General features: G+C 45.7%; 1 protein-coding gene and 18 non-coding genes across 19 annotated transcripts; all 19 read left to right on the forward strand.

Moving 5' to 3' along the window:
* Window positions 1–4,200: 4,200 nt before the first annotated feature.
* Window positions 4,201–7,640, forward strand: LOC128011225 (microtubule-actin cross-linking factor 1, isoforms 6/7-like). The gene is made up of 4 exons (XM_052593404.1): window positions 4,201–4,313; window positions 4,437–4,646; window positions 4,975–6,233; window positions 6,343–7,640. Exons 3-4 carry the CDS (start codon window positions 5,031–5,033, stop codon window positions 7,468–7,470), a joined length of 2,331 nt encoding a protein of 776 aa, XP_052449364.1. The 5' UTR covers window positions 4,201–4,313; window positions 4,437–4,646; window positions 4,975–5,030; the 3' UTR covers window positions 7,471–7,640.
* Window positions 7,641–8,586: 946 nt separating this feature from the next.
* trnaq-uug (transfer RNA glutamine (anticodon UUG)) lies at window positions 8,587–8,658 on the forward strand. The gene has a single exon. It is a non-coding gene; the product is annotated as a tRNA-Gln (tRNA).
* Window positions 8,659–10,804: 2,146 nt separating this feature from the next.
* On the forward strand, window positions 10,805–10,877 carry trnaf-gaa (transfer RNA phenylalanine (anticodon GAA)). Its single transcript has one exon. It is a non-coding gene; the product is annotated as a tRNA-Phe (tRNA).
* Window positions 10,878–11,012: 135 nt separating this feature from the next.
* trnaq-uug (transfer RNA glutamine (anticodon UUG)) lies at window positions 11,013–11,084 on the forward strand. Its single transcript has one exon. It is a non-coding gene; the product is annotated as a tRNA-Gln (tRNA).
* Window positions 11,085–13,125: 2,041 nt separating this feature from the next.
* trnai-aau (transfer RNA isoleucine (anticodon AAU)) lies at window positions 13,126–13,199 on the forward strand. The gene has a single exon. It is a non-coding gene; the product is annotated as a tRNA-Ile (tRNA).
* Window positions 13,200–13,305: 106 nt separating this feature from the next.
* On the forward strand, window positions 13,306–13,378 carry trnaf-gaa (transfer RNA phenylalanine (anticodon GAA)). Its single transcript has one exon. It is a non-coding gene; the product is annotated as a tRNA-Phe (tRNA).
* A 135-nt stretch (window positions 13,379–13,513) lies between these two features.
* Window positions 13,514–13,585, forward strand: trnaq-uug (transfer RNA glutamine (anticodon UUG)). The gene has a single exon. It is a non-coding gene; the product is annotated as a tRNA-Gln (tRNA).
* Window positions 13,586–15,626: 2,041 nt separating this feature from the next.
* On the forward strand, window positions 15,627–15,700 carry trnai-aau (transfer RNA isoleucine (anticodon AAU)). Its single transcript has one exon. It is a non-coding gene; the product is annotated as a tRNA-Ile (tRNA).
* Window positions 15,701–15,806: 106 nt separating this feature from the next.
* Window positions 15,807–15,879, forward strand: trnaf-gaa (transfer RNA phenylalanine (anticodon GAA)). The gene has a single exon. It is a non-coding gene; the product is annotated as a tRNA-Phe (tRNA).
* A 135-nt stretch (window positions 15,880–16,014) lies between these two features.
* On the forward strand, window positions 16,015–16,086 carry trnaq-uug (transfer RNA glutamine (anticodon UUG)). The gene has a single exon. It is a non-coding gene; the product is annotated as a tRNA-Gln (tRNA).
* A 1,872-nt stretch (window positions 16,087–17,958) lies between these two features.
* Window positions 17,959–18,030, forward strand: trnaq-uug (transfer RNA glutamine (anticodon UUG)). The gene has a single exon. It is a non-coding gene; the product is annotated as a tRNA-Gln (tRNA).
* A 97-nt stretch (window positions 18,031–18,127) lies between these two features.
* trnai-aau (transfer RNA isoleucine (anticodon AAU)) lies at window positions 18,128–18,201 on the forward strand. The gene has a single exon. It is a non-coding gene; the product is annotated as a tRNA-Ile (tRNA).
* Window positions 18,202–18,307: 106 nt separating this feature from the next.
* Window positions 18,308–18,380, forward strand: trnaf-gaa (transfer RNA phenylalanine (anticodon GAA)). The gene has a single exon. It is a non-coding gene; the product is annotated as a tRNA-Phe (tRNA).
* A 135-nt stretch (window positions 18,381–18,515) lies between these two features.
* On the forward strand, window positions 18,516–18,587 carry trnaq-uug (transfer RNA glutamine (anticodon UUG)). Its single transcript has one exon. It is a non-coding gene; the product is annotated as a tRNA-Gln (tRNA).
* A 2,145-nt stretch (window positions 18,588–20,732) lies between these two features.
* On the forward strand, window positions 20,733–20,805 carry trnaf-gaa (transfer RNA phenylalanine (anticodon GAA)). The gene has a single exon. It is a non-coding gene; the product is annotated as a tRNA-Phe (tRNA).
* Window positions 20,806–20,940: 135 nt separating this feature from the next.
* trnaq-uug (transfer RNA glutamine (anticodon UUG)) lies at window positions 20,941–21,012 on the forward strand. Its single transcript has one exon. It is a non-coding gene; the product is annotated as a tRNA-Gln (tRNA).
* Window positions 21,013–23,053: 2,041 nt separating this feature from the next.
* On the forward strand, window positions 23,054–23,127 carry trnai-aau (transfer RNA isoleucine (anticodon AAU)). Its single transcript has one exon. It is a non-coding gene; the product is annotated as a tRNA-Ile (tRNA).
* Window positions 23,128–23,233: 106 nt separating this feature from the next.
* On the forward strand, window positions 23,234–23,306 carry trnaf-gaa (transfer RNA phenylalanine (anticodon GAA)). The gene has a single exon. It is a non-coding gene; the product is annotated as a tRNA-Phe (tRNA).
* A 135-nt stretch (window positions 23,307–23,441) lies between these two features.
* Window positions 23,442–23,513, forward strand: trnaq-uug (transfer RNA glutamine (anticodon UUG)). The gene has a single exon. It is a non-coding gene; the product is annotated as a tRNA-Gln (tRNA).
* The last annotated feature ends 1,655 nt before the right edge of the window (window positions 23,514–25,168 follow it).

Below are 25,168 nucleotides of genomic sequence, written 5' to 3' on the forward strand. Positions count from 1 at the left end.
TGACCTCTATCTTTTGAAAACCAATCACGTTACGACCTCTATCTTTTGAAAACCAATCACGTTACGACTTCTATCTTTTAAAAACCAATCACGTTACGACTTCTATCTTTTATAAATCAATCACGTTGCGATCTCTATTTTTCCGCGTCCAATGAAATGGCAAGGTCTATTTCTCATACACCAATCACGCACGTCCTCGCCAATTGCATGTAATCTCCGCTCAGGTAACGTTAAATTATTTACATTCCGCTCATGTATGTTATTTATATCTTGATATGAATGAAATGGTTTAGGATTTTTGTTCTTTAGGAATAGCAAGATTGGCCATGTAAATTAGCCTATGATTACCGCTTGATACTACGTAACGTCAACTGTCACTGATGTGTAAATACTATTACGACCGGAGCTAACGTAACTGTAAATATGTCGAATTTAACCGATTAACAAGTTTTCTCAATGAAAAAAAAAATGCTTTTTATTTAATTGTAATAAGGTTCCACAGCTTTTTCCAAATGCGGCATTTGAACACACAAAATAAATTTGGAAAATGTTAATGTTTTGTTTAACTTTTACACGTATGTTATATGTTTGTACATATGTTATGACCAGTCAAAAGAAGTGAATGGATAAGTTTATACATTCAGGTTCATGCCCTTATCACATGGACACAGTTGAAAGACCACAATATGTTTAATCTGAGTATTTGTTTTAGTCAAATTAATCCATAATGCTATATATTTATTTATTTATTTATACTCATAAACGTGTTGTATGAGCCTAGGTCATTGAGACATACAGCCATAATAGAAAGATCTATCACAATCTTATTATATGTATTTTTTTATATTTGTACAAACATACACACATACATACAAACATATATATATATATATATATATATATATATATATATATATATATATATATATATATATATATATATATATATATATATATATATATATATATATATATATATAAATGTTATATAATTGTTTTGACATTATATATATGACTGAATTGTGCAATTGAAATGTTTCCTCTTGGCATGAATATAGCCCCTGCTGCTGACATGGCATTAAATAATAAATAAATAAATCACAACATGTTATATGTAAGATAATATGTGTATTATAATGAACTTATAATCTGCTATAATATGGCGGTCGTTCTGGACCAGGAACACAACTAGCTATCATGAAATGAACACAACAGGAGGGTAAATGCTACAGGCTACAATGGCAGTTAGTGTAACGTGTTATGTAGTGTTTCAGGCAACGACATGGCTTCAGCTAAGTCTCACAAAGGCATGAGTAATGCTGAATGGCTTGCGCGTCTGGAGAGTTTTGCCCAAACAGGAGTTTGGCCATCTACACAGGGGAATAGACCTTCTCCCCGACAAAAAAGATGGCATGAGATGTATCAGAAGGTAAGTTATGCAGCTAGATTCATGGGCAAACTAACAAACTTTTTTGACAATACATTGTGGTATTTTTATTTATGTGTATGGTTAAGTAATTACATGTAAATTCAATGTTATATTGATATAATTATGATGACTTATTGCTGTTTTGAGATCCAGTGTCAGAGGTATAATTCATGTTCACAGATAGAAAAGTGCCCTCTGCAAATGAGGGGACAGACCACTCTTCTGAAGGAAGCTCAGACATGTATTTGTGGCTTTCACAAGGTAACTTCAATTAGCCTGGTTCAAGTTGCATAAATAGATAGATGTGTTTGCAACATCAATGTGTCTTTATATCTAAAATCACATTAGGAAGACTGTTTTGTACTTTATGCATGTGTCACAGGTTCATCCACCAGTCACAGGGGAAGCATCACAGAGCACCCCGGCCCAAAGCACACCCTCTGTCAGCGATGTGTCATGTCCTGCAAAGAGACCTAAACTGACATTGTCAATGGTAAGCAGACCACACTATTGCATGCATCACTGCAGATACTGAAACATCTCAACCTTTAACTATAGTGTTAGGGTTTTGTTATCACTAACCATGACAAATCTTTTTAGTTTGAAAAGTCAAGGTTTGGAGGCTCACATGTGGCAGCAGCAAAACCTAATTTGAGCACCCAGAGGAAAACCTCTCAGGTTAATATTAAAAGACATCAAGACTTTTATAATGTCATCATGACTTTATCACTATGTAATTTTAATGTATTAAAAACATGGCAATCCCCTTAATAAATTATTCATAATGTTTGACTCCACAGATGTTAGAGCACTCCAGTTCAGCTACAGTTTCATGTCCACCCTCTGATCCTCATCCTCCTCCATCCCCCAAACCTCATCAGCCCGTCATCCAGTCCTCCTCTTCCTTCTTCCTTCCTCCACCTCAGAGTTCACAACGCATCAAAAAAACAGCAACGCCATCAACTGTTTCTGAGAATACTGTTGTGAGGAGCCCAGTAAGATCTCATTCAAAATATATACATGTCTTCATCATTTAATGCTCTCTTAGCTTTTATTTAAACCAGTGTTTTTTATAATATCAGCAGGTCTCATCTCAGCCAGAAGATCTCCCCCTTCTGTGGCCACAGACAATGCCACAGCAAGACCAGAAGTGGGTGTCAGAAGCACTTTTTAGGGTTGGTGCAAAGGGAAAGCTGGAGCTGCGTGAAAACCTACAGTTGTGGTATCACCCCCCACCACCAGCCCTGTTGTACCACCAAGCTCCAACACCTGATAGGTTTTTTTCACAGCGTCTCTTGCTCTGGATGCCATATAAGCTGTGGAAGGTGCGGCTCCAGTGTACTAACCCTGCCTGTGCCAGGCAACAGCTGTGTGGTGGTGGACTGCACAGGAGGGTACGACAGGTGTTAGACATTGACAGATACTACAACCTGGTGACAGAGACCCTGATCTGCACCAGGTGTAGAACCAGCTATCTGTCCTGGAGTCAAGCTGTGCTGCAGCAGTTGGACCTGGCCCATCGATCTGAATTCAGGGTCATCCTCACACGCAAGTAATTATTTTGCAGTCATTTTCACTTATGTGCTACCCTTTCTGATAAATATTTCCTACAATAATTAGATACCTTATAATAAGATACTTAAATGAATGCTTTTTTCCAAGGTATGCCTGTGACATTCGGGTTCTTCGCTTGCTGCGTGAGAGGGGCATGGGGAATGGCCCAGTGAGGATCATCGGCCAGCTGAGAGAGAACCACAGTGAGGAGTGGTTGAAACGTGCGCTTCGGTACACATCAGAGTGTGTGGCCTTTTTTGATAATCGTGGCCTGCATCCGCTGCACTTCCAGGAGCCACCACCACTTGCTTCAGTACCCAGCTACAAATGGCTCCTCACTGTATATAGTCAGGACATTCTCAACAGGCTCGATCACATAAAGGCCAGCATAACATCCACGTATGGATCAATCTTAAAAATGGATTCAACTAAGAAGGTCAGATAAGCTGCTTAATTGACTGTACCCTTATCTATAATGTATTGTTAGACCAAGAGAGCTTTATTTTTTTCAGTGTAACTGATTTGGATGCATGTTGTATTATTTGCTATGCTTATTGTTTCTTTCAGATCACCAAGAAGTTGAGTGGGCCTGCGAAAGGCACAGCACAGTGGCTTACCTCAGTGGGCAATGAGATAGGTCAGGTGCTGATGAGTGTCCTGACTGCGAATGAAGGGGCTGGGTTAGACCTCATGGCTGCAGGGCTCATGGAGCGATACCGGAGTGCTGGTGTTGATCCTCCCACTATCATTTATGTGGACTGTGATTGTTGCAAGAAAGTGGGAGAGACTAAATTGAAGAGGCGGTTCAGCGGCTGGCCAGATGTCATCGTCCGCCTAGACATTTGGCATTTTATGCGACGTCTGGCAGTAGGGTGCACCACTGACGCCCACCAGTTGTACCCTACTTTTATGGCAAGGCTGTCATCCTGTATTTTTGAGTGGGATGCAGGGGATCTCACTCTGCTGAGACAGGCCAAAAGGGAGCAACTCATCCAACAGGGCTGGCCTACTCTGTCGGAGGCAGAACTGGACCATCATTTAACTAAAGCTGAGCTGCTCCAGCACTGCAGGAGGAGAACACGGGGAGAAGAAACCACTTTCCGCCTCCTTGATATGCTCATCAGAGAGCTCATGGGTGGCAAGGGGAATGATGCTCTTGGTGTTCCTCTACTTGACAGTGTGAGAATGCAGCACATCTGGAATGTCCAGAGGCTCTATACTGAAACTGGAACTACAAGCAAGGGTGGGGTGGTTCTAAAAACTTATCGTTGTGCCAGAGGCTCCACATCCCTGGAATCATTTCACTGCCACCTAAACAGATTTATTCCAGGTTTGTCATGTCAGAATATACCACATTTTGCCACTAATTCCTGTTTATCAAGATATTTGCAGATTAAATTTTATGTTTTGCATTTTCTCAAAGCAATATTTGGCTTTCTATTTCTTTTTCTAGGGAACAGCGCAAACAGCCTGAACTTCCAGATTTATCTCCTGGAAGGTTTATTACGCTGGAATCAGGACCGGGCTGAAGCTGCTGTTGCAGATGGAGGTTCAACTCTGCGCTCTTACACAGGGGAGCTGGTTTACTCTGTCAATGAGAACTACAATAAGTTGTATGGCAGGAAATTGGTCCCTAGCTTCACTCCACCTGCAGTATACACAGGTAAAAATATTTTGATAAATGCAGCTCATGATGTAGCATGTTTTTGGTAAAATTACAAGTGCTTTTGGACAATAATAATGTAATTTTGACATATCAGAGAAAAATTATACTACCAGAATATTTATACATTATTCTGTGTTCTAGGTTTCAGGGCAGAAAATAAAATACATAGTAGAATATAGAGTAATCCTGTCTTTTTATGATACCCTCTGAATTAGATATATATTGTTCATACAGAAGTGGACAACAAAATATTTACTGCATTTCTAAATAAACCTTTCTGCATAATTTCCATTAAAAATGTTTCCTGTTACAAATATTTCCTCAGGGGAGCTCATTGGAGTACAGTACTTGTTGAGGCAGAATAGTCAGCCCCTGGAGGACATGTGCCCTACCTCTGATAGGACCTCTCAATTGCTGGAGGAGATAGATGTGGAGGAGCAAGTGGAAAAGGATGAGGGTTTCATTGATTTCTTTGGAGAGGAAGCCACAGTGGCAAATCTTGTGGCATCAGATGACTTAGTCCTTTCAGGTCCACCAGTTCTACCAGCTGCACCAGTTCCCAGTGTCCAGGCTCCTACAGCTGCACCACTGCCCAGTGTCAAAATTCCACCACTGCCCATTGTCCAGACTCCACCACTGCCCAGTGTCCAGACTCCACCATTGCCCAGTGTCCAGACTCCACCACTGCCCAGTGTCCAGACTCCACCATTGCCCAGTGTCCAGACTCCACCACTGCCCAGTGTCCAGACTCCACCACTGCCCAGTGTCCAGACTCCACCACTGCCCAGTGTCCAGGCTCCACCACTGCTCAGAGTCCGGGCTCCTTCAACTGCACCAGTGCCCAGTGTAGCTGCATCACTGCTCAGTGTCCAGGCTCCACCATTGTTCAGAGTCCGGGCTCCTTCAGCTGCACCAGTGCCCAGTGTCCAGGCTCCACCACTGCTCAGAGTCCGGGCTCCTTCAGCTGCACCAGTGCCCAGTGTAGCTGCACCACTGCCCAGTGTCCAGACTCCACCACTGCCCAGTGTCCAGGCTCCACCACTGCTCAGAGTCCGGGCTCCTTCAGCTGCACCAGTGCCCAGTGTAGCTGCACCACTGCCCAGTGTCCAGACTCCACCACTGCCCAGTGTCCAGGCTCCACCACTGCTCAGAGTCCGGGCTCCTTCAGCTGCACCAGTGCCCAGTGTAGCTGCATCACTGCTCAGTGTCCAGGCTCCACCACTGCTCAGAGTCCGGGCTCCTTCAGCTGCACCAGTGCCCAGTGTAGCTGCACCACTGCCCAGTGTCCAGACTCCACCACTGCCCAGTGTCCAGGCTCCACCACTGCTCAGAGTCCGAGCTCCTTCAGCTGCACCAGTGCCCAGTGTAGCTGCACCACTGCCCAGTGTCCAGGCTCCACCACTGCCCAGTGTCCAGGCTCCACCACTGCTCAGAGTCCGGGCTCCTTCAGCTGCACCAGTGCCCAGTGTAGCTGCATCACTGCTCAGTGTCCAGGCTCCACCACTGCTCAGAGTCCGGGCTCCTTCAGCTGCACCAGTACCCAGTGTCCAGGATCCTTTAGATACACCAGTGCCCTCAGCAATGGTAAAATTTCCTTTTCTATACGAATTGTCACTCATTTAGTTATCTGCCATTAAGCAGTAAACTTACTTAACAGCATGTAAATACCTAACCAACAGTTATATATTTCCAGGCTGTTGACGAACACTGCATTCCTGGAATGGACCGGGTGGATGCGTTGGCAGAGTGTCTGGTGGAGCTGCGCACACAGACAAGCCTCACACTTACCAACCAACAAGTTGCGACCATTGTGGGTCTGTGGCAGAACCTGGACAAATTTGATAAAGACAGGGTGGTGTATGCTGCTCGTCATCAAGACAGGCTACTTACAGGACGTTTTAGGTCCCCAAAAAAGAAAGCTGTCTTCACTCCTGGTGTCGACAGCACAAAAAGGTGTGTTTTGGGTTCTAGCGGCTCTCCAGCACAGTGGCCTAATTGCTGTCGCCTTGTTGAAATGATTTTCATAAGGTTATGTAACATCCACCGAAGCCCCAAGAAACAGCGGACAGAATCTCTGTCTAGATGGGATCTCATTCTTCGTGATTACAGAAAAATTCGGCAGCTAATCCTGAGCAATGGAACGGTGATGAATGACACAACCCTTCAGCTAGTTGAGGTAAATCAGAGGACCCTTACGACATGGCACAATAACCGTTTAAAGGGTCAGGAGGTCTCCTTGCTGTTGCAAGGGCTGGACCTTCCAGAGGCACGTCCAGTGGCTTTGGATGTTTTGCCTCCAGCACGAGTACAGCCTGTTGTGCCTCCACAATATAGCCACCAGTTGCATACCTACCAGATGCCACCAGACACAGCTGGACAGGCAAAGACAAAGTTTAGAAAGATTGCGCCCTCAGCTACCTGTACATCTGCCACAGCAACTTCAATCTGGCCATCAGCTGTACACCCTCAGCGTTCAGCCACGTCCAGCCAGCTAAGGACAATTTGTCCCAGGCCGACAGCACCACACCCATTGGTTCCTGACACACCCACTGCCCCTGTTGTGTCTCAGATGTTTCTGGTGCCCTGCCCAGCCCCATTTTCCACCATTAACCCTGGAGCAATTTCCTCTGAGCCACCTGCAAATGACACAGCCACTCCAACCAAACGATCGTACAATCGCACTGTAAAAGCAAATTCGTGCAGAAAGTGTGGCCAATTTCGTACTCAAGAAACTGGCCATAGCCAGTACAAAGGCAAAATATATTGCCCTAATAAAGAAACAATTACGAAGGAGCAGTGGTTACAGATTATGAGAAGATAACTCATTTATTTATGTGTGATACATTCATTTTGTTCTCTTGGTTGGATCTGTTCTGTTTTTTATCTTCCAGCCATATTTAATGTTAAAGAGTTATACTGTGCACTTTTTTTTATCTTGTATTATTATTATTATTATTATTATTATTATAAACATGTGGGTATGTATGTGAATACACTATAATACATATGGAAATATATATACATATTAAATAAAGTTAAACTATTATTATTATTATTATAGAAAGGTTTATGTGTAGAGGAAGCAGTATAAAGTAAAATACCAAAATGTGTAGATTTTGATGTATATATTTATATATTTTTTTGTACTTATTTTATATAGCGTGTGCACTTAAAATTCTTAATTTTATATTGAATTTAGTACTTTTCCTACATTTTTTTTAAATATGTATATAGTTAATAAATATATTTCTCTTTGACTGGTGTGTTGTATTTATTTGTTTTATTGAATGTAATGACATTCAGTTTACAGTTAAATTCAGTGTCACGTGTAGCTTTGCAGTAAGTAATATGATACAATAAAGTGTGAATGCCGTAATAAGGAGGTTATTTTGTCCCTACTGCCACAGGAAATGATTGCCTTAATAAATGCACTTTGACTAATGATAATGATAATGAGAATAAAATAAAAATCAATCTTAGAAACGAAAGAATTATTAAATCAAAAACATTACTGTCAAAATCAATCTTAGAAACGAAACAATAATTAAATTCAAATACATTACTTTTAAAATCAAACTTGGACACGAAACAATCGATTTACGATTTTTAACAAATACACGCATAACTTTATGTGACAGCGTGGATTCGAACCTACGATTTCCTGAATTTCTCGCGCTTCTCTTCCTCCCTCTCCCCTCTTCCCCCCCTTCTTATACAGACAATTGTTCCCCAGCTTTGGCGGAGTTGGGAGAGCGTTAGACTGAAGATCTAAAGGTCCCTGGTTCGATCCCGGGTTTCGGCAAAAGCTCCCAATCTTTTCTGTTTTTTGAGGCGGGCCAGTGACCAAAAATCACTGGGTTCAAACTTCTCTGTATAACTGCTTCCCCACTGCCACAGAGCTATCTGTTTCCCAGTTGGCCAGAAACCAAGCACTTTCGGTTCCATGGTGTAATGGTCAGCACTCTGGGCTTTGAATCCAGCAATCTGAGTTCGAATCTCGGTGGAACCTGTGTGCTTTCTTGCCGAGGAAAAGATAAAAACAGCACTAGTTTGGCACTGGTGACAGTCTTTGTGGCCCTGTGAACAACGGCTGCTCCAGGTAAGGTTCCATGGTGTAATGGTTAGCACTCCTACTCTGAATCCAGTGATCCGAGTTCAAATCTCGGTGGGACCTTTTTTGCAACCAATTTGCGCAGGACCATTTCTGAAATACTTTTTGGCAACTTTGAGTCCAAAAAAATTAACTAACGTAGAGACTGTGGCAGCATTGCATCGATGCTCAGTCGGTCTCTTTAGGGCAGTGGTTCTCAAACCTGTCGGGGAGGCACCCCTGCCCTGCACATTTTGATTGTCTGCCTTATTAGACACACCCAAATAAGGTCTTGCGGTCTCTATCAATGAGCTGATGATTTGAAACAGGTGTGTTAGATGAGGGAAACATTCAAAATGTGTAGGAAAGGGGTGCCTCCAGGACAGGTTTGAAAATCACTGCTTTAGGGAACTGTGCGTAAAATGGCAATGTTTTGCAACCAATTTGCACAGGATCATGTCGGAAATACTTTTTGGCAGCCGTGAGCCCAAAAAAAAAGCTAACGTGGGAGTGTCGCAGCATTGCGTCAATGCTCAGTCGGTCTCTTTGGGGCAATGGTTTTCAAACCTTTCCTGGAGGCAACCCTGTCCTGCACATTCCGAATGTCTCCCTTATTAGACACACCCAAATCAGGTCTTGCAGTCTCTACTAATGAGCTGATGATTTGAAACAGGTGTGTTAGATGAGGGGAAATGCAAAATGTGCAGGGCAGGGATGCCTCCAGGACAGGATTGAAAACCACTGATTTAGGGATGTGTGAGTAAAAGGGCAGGAGCCAACTTGGAGAATGCAGGCATCGATCCCGCTACCTCTCGCATGCTAAGCGAGTGCTCTACCATTTGAGCTAATTCCCCTGTCCTTTCCAGATTGACGAGCATAGCTGCGAATGACGGGCGTGATGCAAAGAGGCCATCCCTCCTCTGGGCTTGCACCTTTGCACTGGCCGCGATTGTGTTGTCGAATTAACAAAGGGATTTAGCTTTTGTGTTAAAGGACCTTCTCGGTCTTGTTACGCCAGTATGCATATGTGGATTCTTGTATTATGTAGACTACCTTGGATCACTCGGGTCATGCAGACAACTTCTCACCTCTTTTTCTCACACTGACTTAAAGAATAAGGAAGCGGTTCTCAATTCGAGTCCTCGCTCCCCAACGGTCTGCATATTTTGCATGTCTCTCTTTGTTAGCACAACTGATTCGGATAATCAGCTCATTAGAAGTGAGCTCCTTGCGATTGACATGGTCCCTACACAGTGTTCATTGCTCCCCACTCCCTGAGCAGGGGAAATCCGTCGAAGTTTACTTCACTTTGGAACATTGGTTCACGGATTTGCGCTGCGCAACGTCTTCACACATGGACAAGTGTGACATCATATACCCCTGTATACCTCTATGCACCTCTGTATTACTCACTTTGAATTGAACGTATACATACGCTTCGAACTTGAATCACGGAGGGATGTCATGTGATGTCCACTTCTCAGGGCACTTAGGTTCGAATGGAACAAATGTCTGAAGCTATACGAGAAACATACAAAATGTGAAGAGCAGGGGGCGCGAGGACTGGAATTGAGACCCGCTGGTCTAAGTGACATCTGACCGTTTCAGCTGTCCTTCCTAACATCCCTCTACATGTTAGATACAGCCACATTTTTAGGTCAGTTAAGAGGCCAACTTGCATTCGTTAGCCTTTCACACTGTCTCGAGGTCTTTGATTGCTTCCAAGTCAGTTCATGTCCCTTCCTTTGTTGATGCTGGAGCAACTCTTTTTTCTGGGTCTTGGACAAGAAGGCTTGTTGGTCTAGGGGTATGATTCTCGCTTTGGGTGCGAGAGGTCCCGGGTTCAAATCCTAGACGAGCCCTTGGTCAGGATAAAACGTGAAGCTTTGTTGTCTCATTGCGTTCAGCTGGTTAGAGCGTGGTGCTAATAACGCCAAGGTTCGATCCCCGTACTGGCCAGCTGTTCTTATTGTCTGGGGGCTCATCTCTGCTCTGCTCTTCTCCTCTGACAAAGAGTGGGGTGATCTCACTGAAATCCCTGCTTGCTAAGCAGAAGTTATTTGTGGCCGAAATAGCTCAGTTGGGAGAGCGTTAGACTGAAGATCTAAAGGTCCCTGGTTCGATCCCGGGTTTCGGCAAAAGCTCCCAATCTTTTCCGTTTTTTGAGGCGGGCCAGTGACCAAAAATCACTGGGTTCAAACTTCTCTGTATAACTGCTTCCCCACTGCCACAGAGCTATCTGTTTCCCAGTTGGCCAGAAACCAAGCACTTTCGGTTCCATGGTGTAATGGTCAGCACTCTGGGCTTTGAATCCAGCAATCTGAGTTCGAATCTCGGTGGAACCTGTGTGCTTTCTTGCCGCAGGAAAAGATAAAAACAGCACTAGTTTGGCACTGGTGACAGTCTTTGTGGCCCTGTGAACAACGGTTGCTACAGGTAAGGTTCCATGGTGTAATGGTTAGCACTCCTACTCTGAATCCAGTGATCCGAGTTCAAATCTCGGTGGGACCTTTTTTGCAACCAATTTGCGCAGGACCATTTCTGAAATACTTTTTGGCAACTTTGAGTCCAAAAAAATTAACTAACGTAGAGACTGTGGCAGCATTGCATCGATGCTCAGTCGGTCTCTTTAGGGCAGTGGTTCTCAAACCTGTCGGGGAGGCACCCCTGCCCTGCACATTTTGATTGTCTGCCTTATTAGACACACCCAAATAAGGTCTTGCGGTCTCTATCAATGAGCTGATGATTTGAAACAGGTGTGTTAGATGAGGGAAACATTCAAAATGTGTAGGAAAGGGGTGCCTCCAGGACAGGTTTGAAAATCACTGCTTTAGGGAACTGTGCGTAAAATGGCAATGTTTTGCAACCAATTTGCACAGGATCATGTCGGAAATACTTTTTGGCAGCCGTGAGCCCAAATAAAAAGCTAACGTGGGAGTGTCGCAGCATTGCGTCAATGCTCAGTCGGTCTCTTTGGGGCAATGGTTTTCAAACCTTTCCTGGAGGCAACCCTGTCCTGCACATTCCGAATGTCTCCCTTATTAGACACACCCAAATCAGGTCTTGCAGTCTCTACTAATGAGCTGATGATTTGAAACAGGTGTGTTAGATGAGGGGAAATGCAAAATGTGCAGGGCAGGGATGCCTCCAGGACAGGATTGAAAACCACTGATTTAGGGATGTGTGAGTAAAAGGGCAGGAGCCAACTTGGAGAATGCAGGCATCGATCCCGCTACCTCTCGCATGCTAAGCGAGCGCTCTACCATTTGAGCTAATTCCCCTGTCCTTTCCAGATCGACGAGCATAGCTGCGAATGACGGGCGTGATGCAAAGAGGCCATCCCTCCTCTGGGCTTGCACCTTTGCACTGGCCGCGATTGTGTTGTCGAATTAACAAAGGGATTTAGCTTTTGTGTTAAAGGACCTTCTCGGTCTTGTTACGCCAGTATGCATATGTGGATTCTTGTATTATGTAGACTACCTTGGATCACTCGGGTCATGCAGACAACTTCTCACCTCTTTTTCTCACACTGACTTAAAGAATAAGGAAGCGGTTCTCAATTCCAGTCCTCGCTCCCCAACGGTCTGCATATTTTGCATGTCTCTCTTTGTTAGCACAACTGATTCGGATAATCAGCTCATTAGAAGTGAGCTCCTTGCGATTGACATGGTCCCTACACAGTGTTCATTGCTCCCCACTCCCTGAGCAGGGGAAATCCGTCGAAGTTTACTTCACTTTGGAACATTGGTTCACGGATTTGCGCTGCGCAACGTCTTCACACATGGACAAGTGTGACATCATATACCCCTGTATACCTCTATGCACCTCTGTATTACTCACTTTGAATTGAACGTATACATACGCTTCGAACTTGAATCACGGAGGGATGTCATGTGATGTCCACTTCTCAGGGCACTTAGGTTCGAATGGAACAAATGTCTGAAGCTATACGAGAAACATACAAAATGTGAAGAGCAGGGGGCGCGAGGACTGGAATTGAGACCCGCTGGTCTAAGTGACATCTGACCGTTTCAGCTGTCCTTCCTAACATCCCTCTACATGTTAGATACAGCCACATTTTTAGGTCAGTTAAGAGGCCAACTTGCATTCGTTAGCCTTTCACACTGTCTCGAGGTCTTTGATTGCTTCCAAGTCAGTTCATGTCCCTTCCTTTGTTGATGCTGGAGCAACTCTTTTTTCTTGGTCTTGGACAAGAAGGCTCGTTGGTCTAGGGGTATGATTCTCGCTTTTGGTGCGAGAAGTCCCGGGTTCAAATCCTAGACAAGAACTTGGTCAGGATAAAATGTGAAGCTTTGTTGTCTCATTGCGTTCACTAACAGTGAGGCTGGTTTTTATTCAATCGGGTAGAAGCAGATGGCTAAGCCAGGCCGGTTAGCTCAGCTGGTTAGAGCGTGGTGCTAATAACGCCAAGGTCGCGGGTTCGATCCCCGTACTGGCCAGCTGTTCTTATTGTCTGGGGGCTCATCTCTGCTCTGCTCTTCTCCTCTGACAAAGAGTGGGGTGATCTCACTGAAATCCCTGCTTGCTAAGCAGAAGTTATTTGTGGCCGAAATAGCTCAGTTGGGAGAGCGTTAGACTGAAGATCTAAAGGTCCCTGGTTCGATCCCGGGTTTCGGCAAAAGCTCCCAATCGTTTCCGTTTTTTGAGGCGGGCCAGTGACCAAAAATCACTGGGTTCAAACTTCTCTGTATAACTGCTTCCCCACTGCCACAGAGCTATCTGTTTCCCAGTTGGCCAGAAACCAAGCACTTTCGGTTCCATGGTGTAATGGTCAGCACTCTGGGCTTTGAATCCAGCAATCTGAGTTCGAATCTCGGTGGAACCTGTGTGCTTTCTTGCCGCAGGAAAAGATAAAAACAGCACTAGTTTGGCACTGGTGACAGTCTTTGTGGCCCTGTGAACAACGGCTGCTCCAGGTAAGGTTCCATGGTGTAATGGTTAGCACTCCTATTCTGAATCCAGTGATCCGAGTTCAAATCTCGGTGGGACCTTTTTTGCAACCAATTTGCGCAGGACCAATTATGAAATACTTTTTGGCAACTTTGAGTCCAAAAAAATTAACTAACGTAGAGACTGTGGCAGCATTGCATCGATGCTCAGTCGGTCTCTTTAGGGCAGTGGTTCTCAAACCTGTCGGGGAGGCACCCCTGCCCTGCACATTTTGATTGTCTGCCTTATTAGACACACCCAAATAAGGTCTTGCGGTCTCTATCAATGAGCTGATGATTTGAAACAGGTGTGTTAGATGAGGGAAACATTCAAAATGTGTAGGAAAGGGGTGCCTCCAGGACAGGTTTGAAAATCACTGCTTTAGGGAACTGTGCGTAAAATGGCAATGTTTTGCAACCAATTTGCACAGGATCATGTCGGAAATACTTTTTGGCAGCCGTGAGCCCAAAAAAAAAGCTAACGTGGGAGTGTCGCAGCATTGCGTCAATGCTCAGTCGGTCTCTTTGGGGCAATGGTTTTCAAACCTTTCCTGGAGGCAACCCTGTCCTGCACATTCCGAATGTCTCCCTTATTAGACACACCCAAATCAGGTCTTGCAGTCTCTACTAATGAGCTGATGATTTGAAACAGGTGTGTTAGATGAGGGGAAATGCAAAATGTGCAGGGCAGGGATGCCTCCAGGACAGGATTGAAAACCACTGATTTAGGGATGTGTGAGTAAAAGGGCAGGAGCCAACTTGGAGAATGCAGGCATCGATCCCGCTACCTCTCGCATGCTAAGCGAGCGCTCTACCATTTGAGCTAATTCCCCTGTCCTTTCCAGATCGACGAGCATAGCTGCGAATGACGGGCGTGATGCAAAGAGGCCATCCCTCCTCTGGGCTTGCACCTTTGCACTGGCCGCGATTGTGTTGTCGAATTAACAAAGGGATTTAGCTTTTGTGTTAAAGGACCTTCTCGGTCTTGTTACGCCAGTATGCATATGTGGATTCTTGTATTATGTAGACTACCTTGGATCACTCGGGTCATGCAGACAACTTCTCACCTCTTTTTCTCACACTGACTTAAAGAATAAGGAAGCGGTTCTCAATTCCAGTCCTCGCTCCCCAACGGTCTGCATATTTTGCATGTCTCTCTTTGTTAGCACAACTGATTCGGATAATCAGCTCATTAGAAGTGAGCTCCTTGCGATTGACATGGTCCCTACACAGTGTTCATTGCTCCCCACTCCCTGAGCAGGGGAAATCCGTCGAAGTTTACTTCACTTTGGAACATTGGTTCACGGATTTGCGCTGCGCAACGTCTTCACACATGGACAAGTGTGACATCATATACCCCTGTATACCTCTATGCACCTCTGTATTACTCACTTTGAATTGAACGTATACATACGCTTCGAACTTGAATCACGGAGGGATGTCATGTGATGTCCACTTCTCAGGGCACTTAGGTTCGAATGGAACAAATGTCTGAAGCTATACGAGAAACATACAAAATGTGAAGAGCAGGGGGCGCGAGGACTGGAATTGAGACCCGCTGGTCTAAGTGACATCTGACCGTTTCAGCTGTCCTTCCTAACATCCCTCTACATGTTAGATACAGCCACATTTTTAGGTCAGTTAAGAGGCCAACTTGCATTCGTTAGCATTTCACACTGTCTCGAGGTCTTTGATTGCTTCCAAGTCAGTTCATGTCCCTTCCTTTGTTGATGCTGGAGCAACTCTTTTTTCTTGGTCTTGGACAAGAAGGCTCGTTGGTCTAGGGGTATGATTCTCGCTTTTGGTGCGAGAGGTCCCGGGTTCAAATCCTAGACAAGAACTTGGTCAGGATAAAATGTGAAGCTTTGTTGTCTCATTGCGTTCACTAACAGTGAGGCTGGTTTTTATTCAATCGGGTAGAAGCAGATGGCTAAGCCAGGCCGGTTAGCTCAGCTGGTTAGAGCGTGGTGCTAATAACGCCAAGGTCGCGGGTTCGATCCCCGTACTGGCCAGCTGTTCTTATTGTCTGGGGGCTCATCTCTGCTCTGCTCTTCTCCTCTGACAAAGAGTGGGGTGATCTCACTGAAATCCCTGCTTGCTAAGCAGAAGTTATTTGTGGCCGAAATAGCTCAGTTGGGAGAGCGTTAGACTGAAGATCTAAAGGTCCCTGGTTCGATCCCGGGTTTCAGCAAAAGCTCCCAATCTTTTCAGTTTTTTGAGGCGGGCCAGTGACCAAAAATCACTGGGTTCAAACTTCTCTGTATAACTGCTTCCCCACTGCCACAGAGCTATCTGTTTCCCAGTTGGCCAGAAACCAAGCACTTTCGGTTCCATGGTGTAATGGTCAGCACTCTGGGCTTTGAATCCAGCAATCTGAGTTCGAATCTCGGTGGAACCTGTGTGCTTTCTTGCCGCAGGAAAAGATAAAAACAGCACTAGTTTGGCACTGGTGACAGTCTTTGTGGCCCTGTGAACAACGGCTGCTCCAGGTAAGGTTCCATGGTGTAATGGTTAGCACTCCTACTCTGAATCCAGTGATCCGAGTTCAAATCTCGGTGGGACCTTTTTTGCAACCAATTTGCGCAGGACCAATTATGAAATACTTTTTGGCAACTTTGAGTCCAAAAAAATTAACTAACGTAGAGACTGTGGCAGCATTGCATCGATGCTCAGTCGGTCTCTTTAGGGCAGTGGTTCTCAAACCTGTCGGGGAGGCACCCCTGCCCTGCACATTTTGATTGTCTGCCTTATTAGACACACCCAAATAAGGTCTTGCGGTCTCTATCAATGAGCTGATGATTTGAAACAGGTGTGTTAGATGAGGGAAACATTCAAAATGTGTAGGAAAGGGGTGCCTCCAGGACAGGTTTGAAAATCACTGCTTTAGGGAACTGTGCGTAAAATGGCAATGTTTTGCAACCAATTTGCACAGGATCATGTCGGAAATACTTTTTGGCAGCCGTGAGCCCAAAAAAAAAGCTAACGTGGGAGTGTCGCAGCATTGCGTCAATGCTCAGTCGGTCTCTTTGGGGCAATGGTTTTCAAACCTTTCCTGGAGGCAACCCTGTCCTGCACATTCCGAATGTCTCCCTTATTAGACACACCCAAATCAGGTCTTGCAGTCTCTACTAATGAGCTGATGATTTGAAACAGGTGTGTTAGATGAGGGGAAATGCAAAATGTGCAGGGCAGGGATGCCTCCAGGACAGGATTGAAAACCACTGATTTAGGGATGTGTGAGTAAAAGGGCAGGAGCCAACTTGGAGAATGCAGGCATCGATCCCGCTACCTCTCGCATGCTAAGCGAGCGCTCTACCATTTGAGCTAATTCCCCTGTCCTTTCCAGATCGACGAGCATAGCTGCGAATGACGGGCGTGATGCAAAGAGGCCATCCCTCCTCTGGGCTTGCACCTTTGCACTGGCCGCGATTGTGTTGTCGAATTAACAAAGGGATTTAGCTTTTGTGTTAAAGGACCTTCTCGGTCTTGTTACGCCAGTATGCATATGTGGATTCTTGTATTATGTAGACTACCTTGGATCACTCGTGTCATGCAGACAACTTCTCACCTCTTTTTCTCACACTGACTTAAAGAATAAGAAAGCGGTTCTCAATTCCAGTCCTCGCTCCCCAACGGTCTGCATATTTTGCATGTCTCTCTTTGTTAGCACAACTGATTCGGATAATCAGCTCATTAGAAGTGAGCTCCTTGCGATTGACATGGTCCCTACACAGTGTTCATTGCTCCCCACTCCCTGAGCAGGGGAAATCCGTCGAAGTTTACTTCACTTTGGAACATTGGTTCACGGATTTGCGCTGCGCAACGTCTTCACACATGGACAAGTGTGACATCATATACCCCTGTATACCTCTATGCACCTCTGTATTACTCACTTTGAATTGAACGTATACATACGCTTCGAACTTGAATCACGGAGGGATGTCATGTGATGTCCACTTCTCAGGGCACTTAGGTTCGAATGGAACAAATGTCTGAAGCTATACGAGAAACATACAAAATGTGAAGAGCAGGGGGCGCGAGGACTGGAATTGAGACCCGCTGGTCTAAGTGACATCTGACCGTTTCAGCTGTCCTTCCTAACATCCCTCTACATGTTAGATACAGCCACATTTTTAGGTCAGTTAAGAGGCCAACTTGCATTCGTTAGCCTTTCACACTGTCTCGAGGTCTTTGATTGCTTCCAAGTCAGTTCATGTCCCTTCCTTTGTTGATGCTGGAGCAACTCTTTTTTCTTGGTCTTGGACAAGAAGGCTCGTTGGTCTAGGGGTATGATTCTCGCTTTTGGTGCGAGAGGTCCCGGGTTCAAATCCTAGACGAGCCCTTGGTCAGGATAAAATGTGTAGCTTTGTTGTCTCATTGCGTTCACTAACAGTGAGGCTGGTTTTTATTCAATCGGGTAGAAGCAGACGGCTAAGCCAGGCCGGTTAGCTCTGCTGGTTAGAGCGTGGTGCTAATAAGGCCAAGGTCGCGGGTTCGATCCCCGTACTGGCCAGCTGTTCTTATTGTCTGGGGGCTCATCTCTGCTCTGCTCTTCTCCTCTGACAAAGAGTGGGGTGATCTCACTGAAATCCCTGCTTGCTAAGCAGAAGTTATTTGTGGCCGAAATAGCTCAGTTGGGAGAGCGTTAGACTGAAGATCTAAAGGTCCCTGGTTCGATCCCGGGTTTCGGCAAAAGCTCCCAATCTTTTCTGTTTTTTGAGGCGGGCCAGTGACCAAAAATCACTGGGTTCAAACTTCTCTGTATAACTGCTTCCCCACTGCCACAGAGCTATCTGTTTCCCAGTTGGCCAGAAACCAAGCACTTTCGGTTCCATGGTGTAATGGTCAGCACTCTGGGCTTTGAATCCAGCAATCTGAGTTCGAATCTCGGTGGAACCTGTGTGCTTTCTTGCCGAGGAAAAGATAAAAACAGCACTAGTTTGGCACTGGTGACAGTCTTTGTGGCCCTGTGAACAACGGCTGCTCCAGGTAAGGTTCCATGGTGTAATGGTTAGCACTCCTACTCTGAATCCAGTGATCCGAGTTCAAATCTCGGTGGGACCTTTTTTGCAACCAATTTGCGCAGGACCATTTCTGAAATACTTTTTGGCAACTTTGAGTCCAAAAAAATTAACTAACGTAGAGACTGTGGCAGCATTGCATCGATGCTCAGTCGGTCTCTTTAGGGCAGTGGTTCTCAAACCTGTCGGGGAGGCACCCCTGCCCTGCACATTTTGATTGTCTGCCTTATTAGACACACCCAAATAAGGTCTTGCGGTCTCTATCAATGAGCTGATGATTTGAAACAGGTGTGTTAGATGAGGGAAACATTCAAAATGTGTAGGAAAGGGGTGCCTCCAGGACAGGTTTGAAAATCACTGCTTTAGGGAACTGTGCGTAAAATGGCAATGTTTTGCAACCAATTTGCACAGGATCATGTCGGAAATACTTTTTGGCAGCCATGAGCCCAAAAAAAAAGCTAACGTGGGAGTGTCGCAGCATTGCGTCAATGCTCAGTCGGTCTCTTTGGGGCAATGGTTTTCAAACCTTTCCTGGAGGCAACCCTGTCCTGCACATTCCGAATGTCTCCCTTATTAGACACACCCAAATCAGGTCTTGCAGTCTCTACTAATGAGCTGATGATTTGAAACAGGTGTGTTAGATGAGGGGAAATGCAAAATGTGCAGGGCAGGGATGCCTCCAGGACAGGATTGAAAACCACTGATTTAGGGATGTGTGAGTAAAAGGGCAGGAGCCAACTTGGAGAATGCAGGCATCGATCCCGCTACCTCTCGCATGCTAAGCGAGTGCTCTACCATTTGAGCTAATTCCCCTGTCCTTTCCAGATTGACGAGCATAGCTGCGAATGACGGGCGTGATGCAAAGAGGCCATCCCTCCTCTGGGCTTGCACCTTTGCACTGGCCGCGATTGTGTTGTCGAATTAACAAAGGGATTTAGCTTTTGTGTTAAAGGACCTTCTCGGTCTTGTTACGCCAGTATGCATATGTGGATTCTTGTATTATGTAGACTACCTTGGATCACTCGGGTCATGCAGACAACTTCTCACCTCTTTTTCTCACACTGACTTAAAGAATAAGGAAGCGGTTCTCAATTCCAGTCCTCGCTCCCCAACGGTCTGCATATTTTGCATGTCTCTCTTTGTTAGCACAACTGATTCGGATAATCAGCTCATTAGAAGTGAGCTCCTTGCGATTGACATGGTCCCTACACAGTGTTCATTGCTCCCCACTCCCTGAGCAGGGGAAATCCGTCGAAGTTTACTTCACTTTGGAACATTGGTTCACGGATTTGCGCTGCGCAACGTCTTCACACATGGACAAGTGTGACATCATATACCCCGTATACCTCTATGCACCTCTGTATTACTCACTTTGAATTGAACGTATACATACGCTTCGAACTTGAATCACGGAGGGATGTCATGTGATGTCCACTTCTCAGGGCACTTAGGTTCGAATGGAACAAATGTCTGAAGCTATACGAGAAACATACAAAATGTGAAGAGCAGGGGGCGCGAGGACTGGAATTGAGACCCGCTGGTCTAAGTGACATCTGACCGTTTCAGCTGTCCTTCCTAACATCCCTCTACATGTTAGATACAGCCACATTTTTAGGTCAGTTAAGAGGCCAACTTGCATTTGTTAGCCTTTCACACTGTCTCGAGGTCTTTGATTGCTTCCAAGTCAGTTCATGTCCCTTCCTTTGTTGATGCTGGAGCAACTCTTTTTTGTGGGTCTTGGACAAGAAGGCTTGTTGGTCTAGGGGTATGATTCTCGCTTTGGGTGCGAGAGGTCCCGGGTTCAAATCCTAGACGAGCCCTTGGTCAGGATAAAACGTGAAGCTTTGTTGTCTCATTGCGTTCAGCTGGTTAGAGCGTGGTGCTAATAACGCCAAGGTTCGATCCCCGTACTGGCCAGCTGTCCTTATTGTCTGGGGGCTCATCTCTGCTCTGCTCTTCTCCTCTGACAAAGAGTGGGGTGATCTCACTGAAATCCCTGCTTGCTAAGCAGAAGTTATTTGTGGCCGAAATAGCTCAGTTGGGAGAGCGTTAGACTGAAGATCTAAAGGTCCCTGGTTCGATCCCGGGTTTCGGCAAAAGCTCCCAATCTTTTCCGTTTTTTGAGGCGGGCCAGTGACCAAAAATCACTGGGTTCAAACTTCTCTGTATAACTGCTTCCCCACTGCCACAGAGCTATCTGTTTCCCAGTTGGCCAGAAACCAAGCACTTTCGGTTCCATGGTGTAATGGTCAGCACTCTGGGCTTTGAATCCAGCAATCTGAGTTCGAATCTCGGTGGAACCTGTGTGCTTTCTTGCCGCAGGAAAAGATAAAAACAGCACTAGTTTGGCACTGGTGACAGTCTTTGTGGCCCTGTGAACAACGGTTGCTACAGGTAAGGTTCCATGGTGTAATGGTTAGCACTCCTACTCTGAATCCAGTGATCCGAGTTCAAATCTCGGTGGGACCTTTTTTGCAACCAATTTGCGCAGGACCATTTCTGAAATACTTTTTGGCAACTTTGAGTCCAAAAAAATTAACTAACGTAGAGACTGTGGCAGCATTGCATCGATGCTCAGTCGGTCTCTTTAGGGCAGTGGTTCTCAAACCTGTCGGGGAGGCACCCCTGCCCTGCACATTTTGATTGTCTGCCTTATTAGACACACCCAAATAAGGTCTTGCGGTCTCTATCAATGAGCTGATGATTTGAAACAGGTGTGTTAGATGAGGGAAACATTCAAAATGTGTAGGAAAGGGGTGCCTCCAGGACAGGTTTGAAAATCACTGCTTTAGGGAACTGTGCGTAAAATGGCAATGTTTTGCAACCAATTTGCACAGGATCATGTCGGAAATACTTTTTGGCAGCCGTGAGCCCAAATAAAAAGCTAACGTGGGAGTGTCGCAGCATTGCGTCAATGCTCAGTCGGTCTCTTTGGGGCAATGGTTTTCAAACCTTTCCTGGAGGCAACCCTGTCCTGCACATTCCGAATGTCTCCCTTATTAGACACACCCAAATCAGGTCTTGCAGTCTCTACTAATGAGCTGATGATTTGAAACAGGTGTGTTAGATGAGGGGAAATGCAAAATGTGCAGGGCAGGGATGCCTCCAGGACAGGATTGAAAACCACTGATTTAGGGATGTGTGAGTAAAAGGGCAGGAGCCAACTTGGAGAATGCAGGCATCGATCCCGCTACCTCTCGCATGCTAAGCGAGCGCTCTACCATTTGAGCTAATTCCCCTGTCCTTTCCAGACTGACGAGCATAGCTGCGAATGACGGGCGTGATGCAAAGAGGCCATCCCTCCTCTGGGCTTGCACCTTTGCACTGGCCGCGATTGTGTTGTCGAATTAACAAAGGGATTTAGCTTTTGTGTTAAAGGACCTTCTCGGTCTTGTTACGCCAGTATGCATATGTGGATTCTTGTATTATGTAGACTACCTTGGATCACTCGGGTCATGCAGACAACTTCTCACCTCTTTTTCTCACACTGACTTAAAGAATAAGGAAGCGGTTCTCAATTCCAGTCCTCGCTCCCCAACGGTCTGCATATTTTGCATGTCTCTCTTTGTTAGCACAACTGATTCGGATAATCAGCTCATTAGAAGTGAGCTCCTTGCGATTGACATGGTCCCTACACAGTGTTCATTGCTCCCCACTCCCTGAGCAGGGGAAATCCGTCGAAGTTTACTTCACTTTGGAACATTGGTTCACGGATTTGCGCTGCGCAACGTCTTCACACATGGACAAGTGTGACATCATATACCCCTGTATACCTCTATGCACCTCTGTATTACTCACTTTGAATTGAACGTATACATACGCTTCGAACTTGAATCACGGAGGGATGTCATGTGATGTCCACTTCTCAGGGCACTTAGGTTCGAATGGAACAAATGTCTGAAGCTATACGAGAAACATACAAAATGTGAAGAGCAGGGGGCGCGAGGACTGGAATTGAGACCCGCTGGTCTAAGTGACATCTGACCGTTTCAGCTGTCCTTCCTAACATCCCTCTACATGTTAGATACAGCCACATTTTTAGGTCAGTTAAGAGGCCAACTTGCATTCGTTAGCCTTTCACACTGTCTCGAGGTCTTTGATTGCTTCCAAGTCAGTTCATGTCCCTTCCTTTGTTGATGCTGGAGCAACTCTTTTTTCTTGGTCTTGGACAAGAAGGCTCGTTGGTCTAGGGGTATGATTCTCGCTTTTGGTGCGAGAGGTCCCGGGTTCAAATCCTAGACAAGAACTTGGTCAGGATAAAATGTGAAGCTTTGTTGTCTCATTGCGTTCACTAACAGTGAGGCTGGTTTTTATTCAATCGGGTAGAAGCAGATGGCTAAGCCAGGCCGGTTAGCTCAGCTGGTTAGAGCGTGGTGCTAATAACGCCAAGGTCGCGGGTTCGATCCCCGTACTGGCCAGCTGTTCTTATTGTCTGGGGGCTCATCTCTGCTCTGATCTTCTCCTCTGACAAAGAGTGGGGTGATCTCACTGAAATCCCTGCTTGCTAAGCAGAAGTTATTTGTGGCCGAAATAGCTCAGTTGGGAGAGCGTTAGACTGAAGATCTAAAGGTCCCTGGTTCGATCCCGGGTTTCGGCAAAAGCTCCCAATCTTTTCCGTTTTTTGAGGCGGGCCAGTGACCAAAAATCACTGGGTTCAAACTTCTCTGTATAACTGCTTCCCCACTGCCACAGAGCTATCTGTTTCCTAGTTGGCCAGAAACCAAGCACTTTCGGTTCCATGGTGTAATGGTCAGCACTCTGGGCTTTGAATCCAGCAATCTGAGTTCGAATCTCGGTGGAACCTGTGTGCTTTCTTGCCGCAGGAAAAGATAAAAACAGCACTAGTTTGGCACTGGTGACAGTCTTTGTGGCCCTGTGAACAACGGCTGCTCCAGGTAAGGTTCCATGGTGTAATGGTTAGCACTCCTACTCTGAATCCAGTGATCCGAGTTCAAATCTCGGTGGGACCTTTTTTGCAACCAATTTGCGCAGGACCATTTCTGAAATACTTTTTGGCAACTTTGAGTCCAAAAAAATTAACTAACGTAGAGACTGTGGCAGCATTGCATCGATGCTCAGTCGGTCTCTTTAGGGCAGTGGTTCTCAAACCTGTCGGGGAGGCACCCCTGCCCTGCACATTTTGATTGTCTGCCTTATTAGACACACCCAAATAAGGTCTTGCGGTCTCTATCAATGAGCTGATGATTTGAAACAGGTGTGTTAGATGAGGGAAACATTCAAAATGTGTAGGAAAGGGGTGCCTCCAGGACAGGTTTGAAAATCACTGCTTTAGGGAACTGTGCGTAAAATGGCAATGTTTTGCAACCAATTTGCACAGGATCATGTCGGAAATACTTTTTGGCAGCCGTGAGCCCAAAAAAAAAGCTAACGTGGGAGTGTCGCAGCATTGCGTCAATGCTCAGTCGGTCTCTTTGGGGCAATGGTTTTCAAACCTTTCCTGGAGGCAACCCTGTCCTGCACATTCCGAATGTCTCCCTTATTAGACACACCCAAATCAGGTCTTGCAGTCTCTACTAATGAGCTGATGATTTGAAACAGGTGTGTTAGATGAGGGGAAATGCAAAATGTGCAGGGCAGGGATGCCTCCAGGACAGGATTGAAAACCACTGATTTAGGGATGTGTGAGTAAAAGGGCAGGAGCCAACTTGGAGAATGCAGGCATCGATCCCGCTACCTCTCGCATGCTAAGCGAGGGCTCTACCATTTGAGCTAATTCCCCTGTCTTTTCCAGATCGACGAGCATAGCTGCGAATGACGGGCGTGATGCAAAGAGGCCATCCCTCCTCTGGGCTTGCACCTTTGCACTGGCCGCGATTGTGTTGTCGAATTAACAAAGGGATTTAGCTTTTGTGTTAAAGGACCTTCTCGGTCTTGTTACGCCAGTATGCATATGTGGATTCTTGTATTATGTAGACTACCTTGGATCACTCGGGTCATGCAGACAACTTCTCACCTCTTTTTCTCACACTGACTTAAAGAATAAGGAAGCGGTTCTCAATTCCAGTCCTCGCTCCCCAACGGTCTGCATATTTTGCATGTCTCTCTTTGTTAGCACAACTGATTCGGATAATCAGCTCATTAGAAGTGAGCTCCTTGCGATTGACATGGTCCCTACACAGTGTTCATTGCTCCCCACTCCCTGAGCAGGGGAAATCCGTCGAAGTTTACTTCACTTTGGAACATTGGTTCACGGATTTGCGCTGCGCAACGTCTTCACACATGGACAAGTGTGACATCATATACCCCTGTATACCTCTATGCACCTCTGTATTACTCACTTTGAATTGAACGTATACATACGCTTCGAACTTGAATCACGGAGGGATGTCATGTGATGTCCACTTCTCAGGGCACTTAGGTTCGAATGGAACAAATGTCTGAAGCTATACGAGAAACATACAAAACGTGAAGAGCAGGGGGCGCGAGGACTGGAATTGA

This window comes from Carassius gibelio, chromosome B23 (assembly GCF_023724105.1).
Source record: "Carassius gibelio isolate Cgi1373 ecotype wild population from Czech Republic chromosome B23, carGib1.2-hapl.c, whole genome shotgun sequence".
In the NCBI taxonomy this organism is placed as follows: domain Eukaryota; kingdom Metazoa; phylum Chordata; class Actinopteri; order Cypriniformes; family Cyprinidae; genus Carassius; species Carassius gibelio.

What these genes read in the sequence shown, in the direction of transcription:
- LOC128011225 (XM_052593404.1), top strand. Translation starts at nt 5,031, where the DNA reads ATGTGCCCTACCTCTGATAGGACCTCTCAATTGCTGGAGGAGATAGAT. An exon ending in CACCAGTGCCCTCAGCAATG is followed by an intron (nt 6,234 to 6,342) that starts GTAAAATTTCCT and finishes ATATATTTCCAG; the next exon opens with GCTGTTGACGAACACTGCAT.